The sequence below is a fragment of the Epinephelus fuscoguttatus genome, linkage group LG16, assembly GCF_011397635.1.
Source record: "Epinephelus fuscoguttatus linkage group LG16, E.fuscoguttatus.final_Chr_v1".
NCBI classification, from domain to species: Eukaryota; Metazoa; Chordata; class Actinopteri; order Perciformes; family Serranidae; genus Epinephelus; species Epinephelus fuscoguttatus.
The window spans coordinates 11,747,811-11,766,375 of NC_064767.1; the positions used below are offsets into that span (position 1 = coordinate 11,747,811).

General features: G+C 42.1%; 1 protein-coding gene and 12 non-coding genes across 17 annotated transcripts in view; 6 read left to right on the plus strand and 7 right to left on the minus strand.

Moving 5' to 3' along the window:
* The window catches only part of LOC125903658 (PDZ and LIM domain protein 7-like), an 83,370-nt gene that overhangs the window by 35,635 nt on the left and 29,170 nt on the right, over window positions 1-18,565 (plus strand). For all 5 annotated transcript variants that reach the window (XM_049600709.1, XM_049600712.1, XM_049600713.1 and 2 more), the window contains 2 exons: window positions 9,901-10,052; window positions 15,265-15,334. In XM_049600709.1, coding sequence (XP_049456666.1) covers window positions 9,901-10,052; window positions 15,265-15,334 — 222 coding nt within the window. The remainder of the gene's footprint in view (window positions 1-9,900; window positions 10,053-15,264; window positions 15,335-18,565) is intronic.
* Window positions 481-554, minus strand: trnat-agu (transfer RNA threonine (anticodon AGU)). The gene has a single exon. It is a non-coding gene; the product is annotated as a tRNA-Thr (tRNA).
* On the plus strand, window positions 1,015-1,088 carry trnat-ugu (transfer RNA threonine (anticodon UGU)). The gene has a single exon. It is a non-coding gene; the product is annotated as a tRNA-Thr (tRNA).
* On the minus strand, window positions 1,463-1,536 carry trnai-aau (transfer RNA isoleucine (anticodon AAU)). Its single transcript has one exon. It is a non-coding gene; the product is annotated as a tRNA-Ile (tRNA).
* trnat-agu (transfer RNA threonine (anticodon AGU)) lies at window positions 2,048-2,121 on the plus strand. The gene has a single exon. It is a non-coding gene; the product is annotated as a tRNA-Thr (tRNA).
* Window positions 2,558-2,631, minus strand: trnat-ggu (transfer RNA threonine (anticodon GGU)). Its single transcript has one exon. It is a non-coding gene; the product is annotated as a tRNA-Thr (tRNA).
* Window positions 2,931-3,004, minus strand: trnat-agu (transfer RNA threonine (anticodon AGU)). The gene has a single exon. It is a non-coding gene; the product is annotated as a tRNA-Thr (tRNA).
* Window positions 3,199-3,272, minus strand: trnat-agu (transfer RNA threonine (anticodon AGU)). Its single transcript has one exon. It is a non-coding gene; the product is annotated as a tRNA-Thr (tRNA).
* On the minus strand, window positions 3,804-3,877 carry trnat-ugu (transfer RNA threonine (anticodon UGU)). The gene has a single exon. It is a non-coding gene; the product is annotated as a tRNA-Thr (tRNA).
* trnat-agu (transfer RNA threonine (anticodon AGU)) lies at window positions 4,199-4,272 on the minus strand. Its single transcript has one exon. It is a non-coding gene; the product is annotated as a tRNA-Thr (tRNA).
* trnat-agu (transfer RNA threonine (anticodon AGU)) lies at window positions 4,449-4,522 on the plus strand. Its single transcript has one exon. It is a non-coding gene; the product is annotated as a tRNA-Thr (tRNA).
* trnat-ugu (transfer RNA threonine (anticodon UGU)) lies at window positions 4,809-4,882 on the plus strand. Its single transcript has one exon. It is a non-coding gene; the product is annotated as a tRNA-Thr (tRNA).
* On the plus strand, window positions 5,212-5,285 carry trnat-agu (transfer RNA threonine (anticodon AGU)). The gene has a single exon. It is a non-coding gene; the product is annotated as a tRNA-Thr (tRNA).

Below are 18,565 nucleotides of genomic sequence, written 5' to 3' on the forward strand. Positions count from 1 at the left end.
AACCAATTGGAAACCAAACAATTGGACAAATGCTCATTAAACAGCAGCTTCAGGTGGAGGAACAGTTTGTCATGGTGAATTACACAGAAACAAAGAAAGAAGTTGTCAAACCAGGCACTGCTGGTATTTGAACCCAGGATCTCCTGTTAATACAACAGGAAATTTGACCAACTAAGCCACAGTGTTTTCATTTCTATTTTTTCAGTCTAACCATATGCTTGATTTGGATCGACAGCGAGAAACTTAAGTCATTGCTTGATGTAAAAAATGAAAGCAGAACATTTTGAATAAGTCTGTATGTATAAAAGCACCGTCACACGTGTTGAATGTATGAAAGTGACATGAATGATATGCTACAGCCTTCACAGTCAACCCAAATAAACACTGATGGGAGATTATGGACCAGTGTGCTAGCACTGTCCATCACCATTATCTGAAGACCATGTTGTTGGGGGGCATTGGTTGATCTTGGTAACAATAAGGCACTGCTGGGATTTGAACCCAGGATCTCCTGTTTACTAGACAGGCACTTTGACCAACTAAGCCACAGCGCCTCTTACTGTAGGTGCTCAGACACACCAAAAAAACACCAAGGAACTAGCCATACCAGCAGGTGGCAGTGGCAGTCTGGAGTGAAAAAACATGCTTCAGAAACCATTGAAGTGGGCGCTGTGGCTTAGTTGGTCAAAGTGCTTGTTCATTAACAGGAGATCATGTGTTCAAATCCCCGCAGTGCCTTCACTGTTACAAAGATAATTTCTTCAATGCCATGTCATGTTTGATCTCCACTCTGCAAAAAGGAAATCCCTCTTCAGATTAAATGGAATTCCACTCTATGTGACACTAAAATGTTCCACAGGGAGACAAGAATGCTCTCTAAACACTCTCAACATGGCTCTGGCTAAGTGGTTAAGTTATTTTAAAATATTCTTACTCCAGAGATCGCCATCATGTTGGTCTTAGTAATTGCCCTGCTCAACAAACCTTCAGACAGAGGCTGCAAGGAAAGTAGGAGGTGCTGTAGCTTAGTTGGTCAAAGCGCCTGTCTTGTAAACAGGAGATCCTGGGTTCAAATCCCAGCAGTGCCTTCAATTACAACTCTAACGGAGTTGTCACAGTTTCTGTAGGATGTTTGAAGTGACTCATGTCTGACATGAGTGTGAAATGCCTCGTAAGCATTTTATAAGGTCACACACACGCGCGTTGGAACAACATAGTAAAAAGGCCCTCGGAATTTGGGGGAAAAAAATAACAAAGCACACCACGCATTAAGCTCCGTAAGGATTTGCTGCTGAGGTGAGATGGCCATTCAGCATATGTTGAGGATGAGCATCAGAAGATGGAAGGACTGTAGCAGCCATAGCAGCAATTAACAGTAGTTCTGCGGAGAGAGAGTCAGCAGTGATCATGTTTGAGCCACATTTGCTTGTGTGTATTTAGCCATAAGGAGACACTCTCATTGAGGCACTGCTGGGATTTGAACCCAGGATCTCCTGTTTATTAGACAGGCACTTTGACCAACTAAGCCACAGTACCGCTTACTGTGGCTTCAACACACCAAATTGACACCAAAGAACAAGTGACGATGAAGGCTGACTGATATGTTGCCTTACATCACAAGTGTCGAGGCCAAAATGTTGCATTTGAACACACTACAAAGACGACACCCAGCAGCCAGTTAAAATATCCTGGAGATGCTGATCTTCATAAATTACATAGTTATAATGTTTCTGCTGAGCTTCACCGACAAATCATACCCAAAGAATAGTGGGTACTTAGTTCCTGCTGAGGATATATACGTGCCTCACTGAAAATTCTTTAAAGCAAGGATTCAGTTCTGAGTAGAATTTAAGGGATCCTTGACACTGGAACAGTCCTTGGGCCGGATTCGCAGCCTCGTTGAAATTCAGCCTTCTTCCTTGACTTTGAGAAGCACCTAGGGTTTCTCACCACAACAAGTCAAGTTTTTAAGTACTTTGACATACGCATTACTATACTGGTTACCTTGGCTCCATAGGTCCTCATCTTCGAGGCACCAGTTGCAGCAGGTGCTGTGGCTTAGTTGGTCAAAGCGCCTGTCTAGTAAACAGGAGATCCTGGGTTCAAATCCCAGCAGTGCCTTATTGTTAACTCTACCTTGAGGTTGCACTTTGCTTCTGTTACATGATGTTTGAAGCGACCCATATCTGACATCACTGTTAACAGCCTTGAAATGCCTTGTATTCGTCTTATGCCACACACATGCGTTTTGGAACAACAAATGTCACAGACATTTTGGGGGGAAAAAATAACAAAGCGCACCAAGCATTCAGCACTGTAATGATTTGCTGCTGAGGTGAGATGGCCATTCATTATATGTTGAGGATGAGCGTCAGAAGATGGAAGGAATGTAACAGCCATCAGGCTCAGTGTGTTGGAGATCTCTTTCTATCAAGTGAAATCGTTGCTTTGGTTAAAACCAAACAACTGGACAAATGCTCATTAAACAGCAGTTTCAGGTGGAGGAACAGTGTGTCATGGTGAATTATACAGAAGCAAAGGGATAAGCTATCTAATTTAGCACTGCTGGGATTTGAACCCAGGATGTTCTGTTTACCAGACAGGTGCTTTGACCAACTAAGCCACAGTGCCTTTTTTTAATCCTTTGTCTTAGTCTTTTTTTTTATGTTTGGTTTGGTTGTATAAAAGCACCGTCACACATGTCCAATGTATGAAAGTGATGTGAATCATATGCTATAGCCTTCACAGTCACCAGATCGCAACCCAAATAAACAGCTATGGGATATTACGGACCAACGTGCTAGTGCTATCCATCACCTGAGGGAAAGCTTTTGGATAAATATTGTTCAGGGTATTTTCATGACGGATGCAGAGAGAACATTCAAAGTAACAGCCTTTCAGGCCTCTGAGACTTGATCTCTGTAATAACAAGGCACTGCTGGGATTTGAACCCAGGATCTCCTGTTTACTAGACAGGCGCTTTGACCAACTAAGCCACAGCGCCTGTCTCTAGAAAAGCCCAGACACACCAAACTGAAACCAGAGAACTAGTGGAGACGAGACCAAGTGATGCATTGCCTCTGCCTAAAAGTAACACTTAAACACACTACAACTAGCAAATATTATCTTCTGCGCCTTCAGGTGGAGGAACAGTTTCACATGGTGAATTACACAGAAGCAATCAATCAACAGTTGAAAAGGCACTGCTGGGATTTGAACCCAGGATCTCCTGTTTACTAGACAGGCGCTTTGACCAACTAAGCCACAGCGCCTCTTGCCATAACGGCCCAGACACATCAAACAGAAACAAAGGAGCTAGCCATACCAGCAGGTGGCAGTGGTCTGTATTAATCATTCAAAAATAGAAACCAGAAGACAGACAGGACAGATTCAAGCCCAGACACACCAAACTGAAACTCGGGAACTAGTGGATACGAATGCGTTGCCTCATTTGCTGCCCGTGTTTCAGCCAAAGAGTTGCACTTGAACACACCACAAAAACTGCAGCCAGCTGCCATCTAGCACATATGTTCTGCACCAGGATGAGAGGAAGTACGTCTCCATACCAGAAGCACTGTCACACGTGTTGAATGTATGAAAGTGATGTGAATCATGTGCTACAGCCTTCACAGTCACCAGATCTCAACGCAAATAAACATCTATGGACTGATGTGTTAGCACTGTCCATCATCATCATCATCTGAAGACCAAATAAGGGAAAGCTTTTGGTGGCATCTTCATGATGGATGCAGAGGAGATTCAGCTCATCAGACTTCCTATAAAAGCTGACCTCTTTAACAACTAGGCACTGCTGGGATTTGAACCCAGGATGTCCTGTTTACAAGACAGGCGCTTTGACCAGCTAAGCCACAGCGCCTTTTTCTAATCAGTTGTCGTAGTGATTTTTTTTTTCATTCTAACCATATCTGTGGTTTGGTTGTATAAAAGTACCATCACACATGTCCAGTGTATGAAAGTGATGTGATTTATATGCTCCAGCCTTCACAGTCACCAGATCGCAACCCAAAAAAAACCCTATGGGAATTTGTGGGCAGACGTGTTAGCGCTCTTGATCACCATCACCTAAAGCCTAAATGAGGGAAAGGTTTTGGATGAATGTTGTTGGTGGTATCTTTATGATGGATGTAGAGAGAAGATTCGAAATAACAACCTTTTAGGCCTGATTTTGGTATCAATCAGGCACTGCTGGGATTTGAACCCAGGATCTCCTGTTTACTAGACAGGCACTTTGACCAACTAAGCCACAGCGCCTCGTACTGTAGGTGTTCAGCCACACCAAACTGACACCAAAGATGTAGTGACGATGATGGCCGACTGATGTGTTGCCTTAGATTGCAAGTGTCTCGGCCACAAAGTTGCACTCGAACACACCACAGAGACTACAGCCAGCAGCCATCTATAATAATAGAAAAGTCTGCATTCACAAAGGCGCTGTGGCTTAGATGGTCAAAGCGCCTGTCTAGTAAACAGGAGATCCTGGGTTCAAATCCCAGCAGTGCCTCATGTCAACATTTCATTTCTGTCTCTCAGTGTTTCAGCATCAACATGTGTCACCAAGGTGCTCTTCTTCTTATTTCATTTTAAACTGTTGACTGGGTTGCTTCTGTGTAATTCACCATGACACACTGTTCCTCCACCTGAAGCTGCTTTTTGATGAGCATTTGTCCAATTGTTTGGTTTTAACCAAAGCAACAATTTCACTTGACAGAAAGGGGCCCGAACATACTGAGCCTGGTGTTATGCCTTGCTCAAGGGAGCTTTAAACAGTGGATGAAACAGGTACATGAGGCACTGTGGTTTAGTTGGTCAAAGTGCCTGTCTTGTAAACAGGTGATCCTGGGTTCAAATCCTAGCAATGCCTAAAATTATCTGACTGTGATGGAAGAGATCGGCAGTTACAGTCCTAAAAATATGGCATTTAACTGCAAGTGCTACCAGCTAGACAGAGTACTGCAGCCATAACATTTAGTGTGTACTGGAAACACTGAGGATGAAAGTTATTACAACTCCTGCAGGGAACATGAACATCCGAACGACATTTAGTCACATCCATCCAATAGCTGCTGAGATATTTCAGCTTGCAACAGACAAACATACTTTAGAGACACACCACTAATGTGATTAAAAATGTACCAAACTAATGTACAACCCAATCAGATCAAAAATGTTTTCCCACGAAAGCCAGACATGGGTGCTGTGGCTTAGTTGGTCAAAGCGCCTGTCTAGTAAACAGGAGATCCTGGGTTCAAATCCCAGCAGTGCCTCAATGTTACTGTTCCCTGCATGAAAAACAGGGTGGTCTGATATCATGCATGTGATCTAACACTCCCTGCTAATGCCAATCACATTTTCCCACTGACCCTCAGGTGGCAGTAACGTGCCAAAATATGTAATGGTGTGTCACCAAAGACAGAGAAGAAGATTACAAGTCCGTAAAGATGATGCAAACAATACTGGATTGAAAACGCCTAAGAACTCATCTTTGCAAATGTTTTTTAAGGAAGGAAATGGATTCAGCACGATTGTTAAACATCAAGGATCCACACAATGAGTTTAGGTGAGAAACATTGATGTAAATGTAACTTCTGTTTGTTAATGAGAAAACTCAGCTTTGCAAATGTTGAAGAAGACGTCACTCTATAACCAGCTCAGCCACTGCAGCTCCTCCTGTGTTGGAGCGCTGCTGAATTTATCCTGTCCTCAGTCTTCAGTGTCCACAAACTCTTCCAACTGGAAGTGCACCAGTAAGCTGAGCAGAGTGTAAACTGGGACAGGCTCCCCGCTGTCTGTCACTGTCAGCGGCAGCTAACAGTTCGTCTCCAGGGGGCGATGTTTCATTCACGCCACATTAACTGGCATCCAGGAGAAATGTCAGCCAGATGAGTCAGAGCGAGATGAGCTGCAGCTAAGTGTCAGAGCACTATTTAACCTTTATGACTCTGTGTGTGTGTGTGTGTGTGTGTGTGTGTGTGTGTGTGTGTGTGTATCTATAGTACGGTCTCATCCAGGTCTCAACTGCAGGTTTTCCTGTTAATCCTGCAAACGTCTCCAGTTCCTCAGCAGTCTGTTCAGACTCTTCTCCCAACAGATGGTTAAAGGATGATTTCACTGTATGGAGTATTAACGGTTTATAGATTTCTGAATTTGATCCTGCCGTCCATAACAGCCCTGAAGAGATACCTTTCTATTAAATGTGTTAGTCAACTGACAGAAACTTAATAGGTGCAAACATATGTGTATATATAAAAATATATATACGCAGTATATACATATATATTTGATAGTATAACAGTGGACAGGAAGTGATTTTATTCCTCTGCACTGCCAATCACTATGTCCTGAGGAGGTATGTTTTCAGATTGTCCATCTGTATGTCACATTACTGTGAACTTGATATCTCAAGAGTTCCTCAAGGGCATTTCTTTAAATTTGGCATGAGCATCCACTTGGGCTTAGCGATAAAGTGATTAGATTTCGGTGGTCAAAGGTCTGAGATCAAGGTCAATGGGACGTTGCGTCTGTCACATTCTTGTGAATGTGATATTTCAAAAAGGCTCTGAGGGACTTTTTGAAGTTTGGCACAATCATCCACTTGGACTCAACAATAAACTGATGTTGGTGGTCAGATGTCAAAGGTCGCTGTGACCTTGCATCCGTCTCATTTTTGTGAAAGCAATATCTCAAGAATCCCAAATTTGGCACCGTTCACTTGGACTCAACAATAAACTGATTAGAATTTAGTGGTCAAAGGTCAAGGTCATTGTGACGTTGTTCGTCTTATTCTTGTGTACATGATATTGTAAGAACCTGAGGGAACTTCCTCAAATATGGCACAAGTATCCACTTGGACTCAGCAATTAAATTATTAGATTTTGGTGGTCAAGGGTCAAAGGTCAGTGTGACCTTGCATTTGTTACATTTTTATGAATGTAATATCTCAAGAAGGCTCTGAGGGACTTTTTTGAAGTTTGGCACAAACATCCACTTGGACTCAACAATGAACTGATTCGATTTTGATGGTCAGAGGTCAAAGTCTGTTCTGACCTTGCGTCCGTCTCATTCTCGTGAACGCAATATCTCAAGAACACCTCAAGGTTATTTTTTTCAAATTTGGAACCAATGTTCACTTGGACTCAACAATGAACTGGTCAGAATTTGTCGTCAAAGGTTAAGGTCACCGTGACGTTGTTCATCTTATCCTTGTGAACATGATATCGTAAGAACCCGAGGAAACTTCCTCAAATATGGCACAAGCATCCACTTGGACCAGCAATTAAATTATTAGATTTTAGTGGTCATGGGTCAAAGGTCAAGTATACCATTAGGTAATATTTTCAGATTTGGCACCAGTGTTCACTTGGAATGAACGGTGACCTGATTAGATTTTGGAAGTCAAAGGTCAGGGTCGTTGTGACCTTGCATTCGTCTCATTCTTGTAATTGCAATATCTCAAGAACACCTGAAGGTAATTCTTTCAAATTTGGCACAAATGTCTGCTTGGACTCAAGGATGAAACTGTGCTGATTGTGTAGATATTCTGTGCTGCTGGGTTGAAGATGTGTGTGAAGCATCCATGTTTTAGAATTTATAGCTTCTTTGCAGCAACATCCGTATTTGTGTCATTGTCAACTGTCATGGCTTCATATGAGTTTTGACAGACATGGATGTAAACCGTAACCTGACTGGCTCAAGGAGGAATACGACTGCATTGCGGTTTACTTTTAATATTTCTTTAGTACACAGTATCTGTATCTTACCTCTATTCCTACATCCATCTTCTTGTCCACCTGCTCCCCCTGTTCCTTAATGTCCTCCTCCACCTCATTTCCCCTTCTTACACCTACATGACCTCCTCCTCTTCCTTCACCTTCTCTCTGACCTCCCTGTCCCACATCTCCATCATCTTGTCCTCCACATCTGATTTTTCTTCCTCCGCTTTCAAACCTCATTACTTTCCTTCCTCACTTCACCTGCTCCGCCTCTGCTTCCATTCTCTCCTCGTGATGTAGAGGTCAAAGGTCACAGCATTCAGATTGGAGACAGTGTATTGCCTGTGGATGGAAATTATGTGGACAAGAGGATGAGAAAGAGCAGAGAGGAGTTGGGGAGTAATTAGAGTGGGTGGATGTGACTCAGCGGGGGGTTAGCGGTGTATGGACAGCTGTCCAGGGTTTAACACTCAGGCATGAACACTTGCGTCCCGTCATTGTATTCGAGGCGCCACAGAGGCCTCGAGGTTACAGATCGACTCTGAATTAAAGGTCACAAGTTGGACGCGTTTTCCATCGGCAGCCGTGTGTCCTGCTGAGGTCACAGGTCTAATGGATGAAACTCACTTAGTTTCTTTTCAATGGTTTGGGGTTCAGAGCTCATCCATGAAGCTTATGATGTTTATTTTCAGATCACTGTTAAATTAAACCCCCACTAATCACTATTTTTAGCCACACTAGCAGCGTGTCGGCTAATCTGTGGGTCCAACACTTTGTTCCAGACTGAAAATATCTCAACAGCTATGGGATGGATTGTGACAGAATGTGGTTCAGATGTTCAAGTTCCAGTCAGGATGAACTGTAATAACTTGAGTGAGCCTGTGACTATGTAGCCCCATCATCAGGTCAACATTTTAATGTTTCCAATGCTTTGTTTTATGACTAAATACCTGCAGAACACATGGCGTCCCCATCTGCCTCAGCTGGACTCTGTGTTTGGTGTTTATAAGTAAATGTCAGGATGCTGCTGTAGACCGCAAGTCTTATGCTATGACTCAAATTGGATACTCTCGTTGGTACACTCACACGTAGTACACTGCTCACACTATACATGTAATTGCATAGTGCATGAATTTTGATAAGGTAGTGTTGTCTCAAATCAAACACGATCTGGCAGCTTTTGTTCTTCGCCGACATTTGATGAACGATTGTCACATGCCAAATTATATGCTCGCTTTATCTGCTTGTTTGCTAACTCGGCATCTGCTGTATTTATTTATTGTAATAAAATTAACATTTTCACAGCACATTTTTATATTTCAGTCAGAAATACTTTAGTAAAAGAAAACTTTATTTCCATTTGCAGTATGATATTTGGAGGCATGGCTCTGTCCTGGGGCCCCTCTGCCTTTCCTCGGGCCTATGCAGAAAGCCTCTTCCATGCATTCGTAGACTCTAGCTGGTGTTGCAATGTCTCATCTGAGGATGACATGCAGCTCAAATCCCAGCCGCACCAGCTGACATGATGATTTCCTATGAGATTCATTAATCCTTTTAATCATATTCTTTTGTTTTAAACACATTTTGGTGCTCTAAGTTAAAGATTTATCCAGGATTTGCAGCATTTTAAAATCTACAGACTCTCTGATATTTAGTGTTTTTAACAAACAGTGATGTCATAGTCTGTGTCCCTGATGAATCTGGTTTATCTGAACACACAACTTGTCGGCCCTTTCTGTTTGTGTAACTGTGTCGTGGAAGAGGGTCAAAACTCCTGGGGTGGATTTTCAGATTAAGGGGACTTTAGCGTGGAAACATATTAATCATTAACCTTTTGATTAATTCTCTTCCCATTTGATTGATTGTTTTATATGAAACAGTGAATTCTATTCCATCCAGCCTTTCATGATTAAGTAATTGAAAGTTGCAGATTGACGTGTGCGCTGACCTGTGCTGTGACCTGAGCCGACATTCAGGGTGTCTCTAAAAGAAGATGACATGATAACAGGAAATGGTCCTTTGTTCATTTTACTTTTTTGTTCTTTATTTTTCAAACCTTGAAAGGAAGAGTGGATTTGTTCTTGTCTCAAGTCACTCAGAGAAACAAAATATGATCCCATCATGTGTCCGACTGAAGACTGTAAAAGTCTTTGTGTTTGTGTTTTGACAGATCACTCCCGGCAGCAAGGCAGCGCAGGGCAACCTGGTCCAGGGTGATGTCATCGTCGCCATTGATGGCGTTGGAACCGATGGGATGACTCACCTGGAGGCTCAGAACAAGATCAAGATGGCCAACTACAACCTGGCGCTCACCATGACAAAGTAAGGACTGAAACTAATTACTAAACTCAACTATTAAAGAAATAGTAACAGCACCAACTCAACAAGAAGTAGTTCATATTAGCTGATATCCTTCCTCTGTATTCTCAAAAACATTTCCTATTTATTACATCAGTTAATGAGATTAGTTTAAGGGAAATTTTGGTATTTCTGAAATTGGTGTGGTTGTGAAAAAGAGCATTGCAGCCGCAGCAGCAAAACAGGCTACAGGCTAGTAGCTGTCAAGGGTAAATCATGGACATTCAGAGTCACTGCTGGTGAAGATAAGCGATAGCAGACCGGACAAAGGACGATCTGTATGTAACATTTTGAGCTGCATTTAAACCTGGAGTGGATGCTGAGAGTCTGAGACAATTGACGGAGCTTTATAGGTGACCCTCTCTTCATACAGATGCTGTACATTATTAAAGGTAACACCAGTGATCTTGCAGCACAACTTGACCACTTTTTCCAACTTGTTGATGAAGATTACCAGGCAAAACAACGGTGGAAACATCAGTGAGAGTTGCAGAGAGGAGCTCCAGGAAGAGTTTGTTGTGTTAGAGTACAGAAAGTGTAGCTCAGTGTTATCTAAGAGATTTTTAATATCATGGCTGACAACAGTTAATGTGGTTAAGTTTGGGAGGTTTCAGAACAAGACTTCGCCTCGATGGAGACTTGGTTACACCCAATAACAATCAGACCAGCATAAGGTAAAGAAAACTTTTCATTTCTGCCTAGGGTCCTTTCTGTAATGTTGTCAGACAATGTGAGCCTGTCAGTGGTAAATCCAAAAACATTCAGTGGACGTTGACGGTGCACAAGTGCTGTGACAATTTCATTGCGGTCTGTTTCACCGCTGCTGGCTGCACAGTCTCTCTCAATACTGGACCACTTTCAAAAACACCGTAAAATAGATTCCAAAAATACTTAAGTATCCTTTTAAAGCTCTGTGTCATCAGCATGGAAAGAGACGCTGTGTCTCTTGATGAAGCCACCGAGGAGCAACGTGAAGAAAAGGGTTTAACAAAACATATTTTATTTCAACTGTTTTGTGTGTACAAATCTAAATTTGTGAAGTAACTAAAGCCGTCAGATAGATGCAGGGGAGTAGAAGTAGAAAGTAGCATGAAAAGAAAAGTACAAGTATCTCACATGTGTTCTTAAATACAGCGATCCAGTCGTCACATTCCACCATTGTTCTCATATTGAGTTTAAAAATGGAGGATTATAGACTGGTGTGTGTCTGCTGGGTGTCTTAAATGCTGCAGAGAAAACAGAGGCAGAGGATGACTGCTGCAGATGTTGAACGTCAGGCTGTCTGGTGTCAATCAGGACCAAAATAGAGTGAAATCATCCCTCTGGTACCCTGAAGGTATCTGACAGAAGAATCTGATAAGCACAGTGAGGAAATGAATGTTGTTCCACAGAGGAGTCTCATAACTGCAAACCCTCTGGGTGATAAAGAGGAGATGAGGAGCTCCTGGGGTTTTTTCCTCATGAAATTTTCATGTCACTGGTGGTGTTTTATGAGCGTAAAGTGGACGGTGAGGCCTGTAGTGGAGCGTAGGAGACAAGATGGAATAGATGTGGAGCTTTGACTCACAGCAGCAAATATAATAGAGGCTATTTCACCCCTCTGCACTTCCTCCTTTGATGGAAACTCACACACACACACACACACACACACACACACAATGCAGAGAACATACAAAACAATCAATTTTCATTTCAGGGTCACACTGTCTTTTTTCTGCCGCAGCACAAAGGGACCATAATGCACCTGTGATTGTCAGCTGTGGATCTGTAAGACACTTTATCTGAGATATATTGCTTCAATGTTCGGGCTCATTCCAAACTAAACAACAAAATACTCTGCTTTTAAAGGGACAGTTCACCCCAAAATAAAAAAGGCATATCTTCACTCTTACCTGTAGTACTGTTTATCGATTGAGATTGTTTTGATGTGAGTTGCTGAATGTTGGAGATATCAGCACTGCGTTTCTTTCAGCCTTTGTTGCCAGATGAAATGTTGGCACTGTACGTCTCTGCAAACCAATGATACATTACGTTTGCATGTTATTATGTAGCAGTTAATGTGTGGTTAGGTTTAGGCACAAAAATCACTTGGGTATGATTTGGAAAAGATAGCGTTTGGGCGAAGAATATCTGGTTTTGGGGGCATGATCCAGACAGGAAACACAGCAATGTCTCTGTAAAAAGCTTTTTGTGCCTCTATCCCAGCTGGAAAATTAGCGATGTGCTGCTACAAAGCAGCCACGTCTGGGACCTAATGCGGTATTTATACTTCTGTGTCGAATTGGCGTACTCTACTCTGGGCCGTACCCTATGCCATAGCCTGACGTGCACCTTCTAAGAAATGTAACTATATGTCGCGGCGATGCAGACCTCCTGTCTGTTTCTGTAAGCTGAAACCATTTCCCTCAGTGGAAACGAAGCTCTTATTTACTTTTATTTCACAGATAAGAAACAATTAATTGTGAAGACAATAAAGCCTCCACTAAAATAGCATTTTAGTTTTTGTGTGTGATTTATCCTTCCGGGATTTATACTTTGGGATTTATCCTGGCTTCATATGAGCAGAGGAAATCTCTGCTCATCGCTAGGCTAATTTATACAATGTAAAATGCCATAGGCTTGTGCTAATAATGTTAGCATGTTATATTTGTTTGGAAAACAGGATTAGTATGAGACAGTTGTTTTGTCAGGGAACCTTGTGAGCTGTAATGGAGCCAAATTATGTAACGTTACCTTTGTTAAATGTTGCTGTTGTCCCTGGCTTCATATGAGAAAAAGAAAAGTCCGCTAGCCACTAAGTTAATTTATGCAATGTAAAATGCCATAGGCTTGTGCTAATAACATTAGCATGTTGTATTTGTGGGGAAAATGTGTCCAGATAAAGACAAATGTTTGTCTGTGAATGCTGCGAGTTATAGTGAAACCGATTTGTGTACTTGTGTTTGAAATTGTCTCTATTAAGCCATGTTTAATGTGTGTTTAATGTGTGTTTTGAATCAACTAAAATTTACAGCACTTCATGGAAGCCTCCTCCGCTGACTAGTGTTTTGGAGGTGTAACTGCAGAGTGACACTGACACACCACTGCACAAGTATAAATGCTCACAACAGTGTAGGCTACAGAAGAAGCAGCTGGAAAAGGCAATTTTTTGCTTACATATCAGTTTTGTTGTTTTCTAGTCTTGAACTGTGGTCTGCAGCTTGGCAGGTGTCTTGTCTTGGTGACACGCTGTCCACCATGCCCTCCTCTGTTGATATGAAATGTATTCATGGTTTGAAGAAATGCACAATGCCAACATTTTCTTCTGGCGACTGGGCTGTTTTCTTCCACTGCTGAATTCATTTGACCTGAATCCTCTTGTGCTGAGGACAGGTCAGCTTTTCTCAACATGTAATACTCACTCTTTGTATAATTCTTGATTTAATGTGCTCTGACCTCTGACCCTCGGCCTTCCGCTCGTCTTATTTGTATCTGAAAAGGTTTGAAGGTTTTTCATTTATTGCTGCCTTCGTTTTGCAGGTGAATAGAAGATGTTGACAGTTTCACTGTTGGTTTTCTCTCAGCGTCCTTGTGTTGATCAGTAAACAGAGCGTTTCCATAATGGTGACCCACATACTGAAGGACTTAATGGATAAAATGAGAGGCCAGCAAACTGCTCATGATGTCACATTTACACAACTCAATCTCTGTTTCCACTCAGGAGATCAAGCATGCTTTTCTTTCTGGAGAAATTAAGATTATATCAGAAAGTTAAAGCAAACAAAGATGACGTTTATTGTTTTCTGTCTTAAACTGCACCGTGAACTTGATTATTTAATAACTGTGAAATTTAAGGACAGCAGTGATGAGAGCAGAGAGCCAGATCCACTCAAAGATAGCACTCATATTGTTTTTGTTCTATTATCTTTTCATTTAGAGCTCCTGCTATATGACAAAGAGAGAATTATAATTTCATTAACAACCTTGTGATTTCTTAATAAACTGTTATGTATTTATCTTTGACCTGCAGCAAAATGTCCGCACCATCACACACTCACCTCTCACACTCTCAGCACAGCTCTGCCCCACTCACAAGTTCTCCATCAACACTCAGAGAGACACAGAGCTGCTCCTCTGTTTAATCTGTCTGTTCATTAGTCTACAGTGAGACATCAGACTGTATGTTGCACGTGCTACACCTATCCAGTCTGTGATATGAATGAAGTTACCGCAGTAGCACACGTACAACACTGTGGGCCTTTTCCTCCTATAACTTCTGGCTGCTCCAAGTTATGCTGTGCTGATTGGCATTTCCATTATCAGTTCAGACGCACCGTGCCACACTGAGCTGCTCTGAGATAGACCTTCTCCAGAGTCGGTCCAAAAGCTGGGCCGCCCCTCCTCTCTCTCCTCACCTCTGTCTGCAGGAGACCAGAGAGAGACGATTTTTAAAAGTCTGTGTGTGTTCAGCTGTCAGTATGTCTGTAGCTTCTAACTGAATCTCTGGTTCAGAGTTTATTTTCTGTTTTTACTTCAGATATCTGCTTTATTTTACTGTCTCATGTTCGCTACCTGCTGTTTCAGAAGAAGTTGTGTGAAGTTGCTGCTGGAAAACTCCACATTTCCTTATTTTGCTGCTTCACAATAAAAGTTTTTATGTAACAAAATAACAGGAGACTTTTATTTTTAAGACCTTATAGGAATTAAAATATGTTTATTACCGAAGTAGCGAAACTTTATTAACGGCTTTTCTTCAATAAAGACAAGTATAAAAATTACAGCAGGGAGGAAAGTAAAATCAGAAACAGCCACAGTGAGATGTTGATGAAGAGCTGCAGACAACTGGCTCTTACTGCACCTCTGCAAACAGCTCACCTCCAACAGGTAAACTTCTTTTACCTGCCCTGCTGTGGAGAAACACATGCAGCAACAATAACAGGCCGTGGATCAGCTTGCAACTGAACATTTGTAGAAAATACCGAGATATGAATTTTTGTCCATAACGCCCAGCCCTCGTCAGAAGTCTGAAAACACGTCCGTTTGAACTGAAGCTAAACTCAAAAAAAAAAATAGAAAAAAATACAAATGAGAAATAAAGACCTGTTATAACTCTGCCCCACACTTTCAGAAAACATGAAAGTTAAACAGAAGTCATCACCTGTGTATCATGACCTCTGTTTTTTTTCTCTTCCTGCAGGGCGAAGCGTCCCATCATGATGCCACCGCCAAGAATTGACGCCACTATTCCCTTGATCCCTCACCAACAGGTACCCATAATGCATTTCCCTCTTTTCACACACACAGTCACACAGTGGTGGCACAGCGGTTTGGGGTTCCAAGGACACTTTCACAGGGACATCAACCTTCTGAGTGTTAGTCGACTGCTCTACCTCCTGAGCCAAAGCTGCAGTATTAAGTTTTAACTGTTTATATTTTTCTCCTTTTTAACTTTTGATGTAAATCTGTATTTTGTTTCTAAGACAGCTGATTGTGGAGTTTTCTCAGCATATGGTCAGATTTTTTTATGTAAGAATCAAAATCTGGGAGGGTGAGATGGAGCACACATGGGAATGTGGACATGCTCTGCTCTGCCAGAAACAATCAAATAAACAAACAAAATGCTGCACGCGCACACACACACACACACACACACACACAAAACCTCCATCCTCGCAGTGTCAATCACGCTGGGTCAACAGTATGAATTGTCGCCTCCTGGTGGCCACAGGAAGAAAGACGTGCACTTCATTCATGTCTAAAATAATATACCAAGGCAGATTCACCGACATGTTCAAAAGCTACTGGAGGAACCTGAAGATGTTCATCCAAAATGAAATTATCTTTATTACTTACACATATATACTGACAGATTTAATTCTGAAACATCAACCAACACATTCTCATCCCCAACTCGTCATCAATACCGATGCTTGGTTGGTGGCTTGTCACGTGAAACTGTGATGCTCTCAGTACTCTCCTGAGTCAGTTTTAGACATTCAGAGACAATTCATGTCAATTAATGCTCGTTACATGCATGGCCTCTGTTGAAAATAAACATCTGTTCCAACAGGTTTCTGCTTGTGTAATGCGTACATTTTTTTTTTTTTATAGGTTTACTTCTTTAGGTTTGGCCTAAAATAAGTACATTTGTTACTGATGAAAATTCACGTCACATAACATATATGACGTGACATACGTCACTAACATAGTATGCTACATATACTAGCACAGCACATCTTTATTAAAACAACTCAACTGACTTTTGGTTTCGCCTGAGGCACACAGTGAAAGTGAGTGAAAGTCTGGAGTTTGTTTGACCCGTTCACCTGCACCCAGTGCAGACTTTCTTGCTATATGTAGTACAGTAGTTGCCAGGATCATACACAAATGCTAATACCGCTGCTAAAGTGTGCCCCTGTGTGTTGGTGTCAGTGGCCAAACATCGGTTTTCACAAGCTGGGAGTGAGATGTGGTTGTATAAACAGTTTCCAGCTTTATGGGTCCAATGATAAGACTGTGAAGCAGTGAGAGGTATTTATAAGACGATAATAATACTGTATATTTTGATATTTAAATACGACATCACAAAAATAAAACTCAAAGAAATACAGTTATTTTTTAGCTATTAATGTGTGAGGCAGATGTAATTTAACAGATTTAAGTTAGGGTGGAGACAAAGGTAGCAGAGATACTGATAATCATATTCTATAATAACTTAATTTTGTATGTGTTAAGGGTGTAGGTTTTGTTCCAACACAGGGGAGACAGATAAAACTTGGGATTATGGGTCCTGCCCAGGAAAGGAGTGTCACACACTTAATTTCCTGCACTGTGGTGAATTTAGTGCATTAAATTGTGCCTTTACTGCATCAGCTTATGTTGGAAATGTATTTAATTTCATCAAGTTCTCTTCTACTTTCATGTTTTACATGTTCTAAATATTGAGGGAGACATGTCCCCTGTCCCCCCTAAAATCTACGTTTATGATATTTGTATAAAAAAAAATAAAATTTATTGTTTTAAAAAAAGATATTTATAAAACATTTACAATAAAAGTCAATCAGGTATCAACACATTGACAGATATTGATAGTTGTCACCCAACACTCTGTGCCCCCTCCCCTCCGTCTCCTCCCCCTCCTGCTCCACCTGAAGCCTCCGTCAGTGCAGGTGAACGGCCGCCTGTCGGCCTGCAGCGAGGCAGACTCTCCTGGGAAAAGGGCAGCGGTCAGCCCCACTCAGAGGAAGCAGTATAACTCACCGATCGGCCTGTACTCAGAGGAGACTCTGAGAGAGATGGCAGCCGTCCAGGCGGGTCGGCCTGCTGGGTACGTAGAGACGTAGAGGAGGGAACATGGCAGGAGTTTGTTTCTCAGAGGCAGAGGGGATAAAAAGGTGATCAGGAGGAGCTAAAGAACCACGTTTATCAGACTGGTGTTGAATTTATATCAGATTCTGACAGGAGATAAGTACAAAACAAAATCTGTACAAAACAAAGTCTGAGGCTTTTAATGAGGAAGTCACGGTTTTGTTTGTGCGCAGATTAAACAAAAGAGACCCCACATATTGATTCAGGAGCTTCGGGGCCTATTCATACCTTCCTTGTTTGGTCCAAACCAAAGTCACAAGGGTAAAACCTCTCCCAGACCACGGTCCGAACCAAACAGCTGAACCTTGGTCCAACTAAAAGAGGTGGTCTCATAATTCAGATCATACCGCTCTATGGTTCAGATCATTTCTATTGCGGGAACATTTTTTGGATGGTTCAGGCTTTCGGATTAATTACAGGAAGTTCTGGCATGCTGTCATCAGAACTGGAAAAACAACATAACAAAATATACCACAGCTGCACATGGGGAGAGGAGGAGACTGTATAAGATGATGGACATAGCCACCATGGCGTCAGTCATTGGTTTGTGGACTCTCGTTTTGAAGCCTCAAGTTCGGCATTTTAGCCGCCTCCATCTTGTTTTTTTGAGGGTGAGCACAGATGATGATCACTGCTCTCCGTTGCATGTTAGGCGCATCTCTCCCACAGCAGGGGAGGCAGAGGCTGCCAGCAAGTCACTTTGCATCTCCTCTCTTCCATTTTTTTTCCTCTTCCTGTCACTAAGTCCTGTGCGCTATTTGTCCCCTAGTTCATAACTATGTTGCGCCGCTGTTCCTTTACTCTCTATTTCTCTAATGCAGTCCCCCTGCTGTCTGTCTCTCTCTCTCTTGATTGAGTCCAATGCACCTCCTGTCATTTACACAGAACAGGCAGTTTCATTTCAAGAAAGTACAGTTAAATTGGCGAGAACCCGATCCTGATTCAAGCCTGAGGGAGTACTGAGAAATTACAGCCCAGCCTGGTCTGAATCCATCGGGTCAGGTCAGACCCAGTCAGGCTCAGGCAGAGAATCAGAAGTCATGTAGGTGATATCAACAGGACGTCGGCAATGACAATGGGATGTGAGTGATGACAACAGAACATGAACAATGATGACAGCATGTAGACCC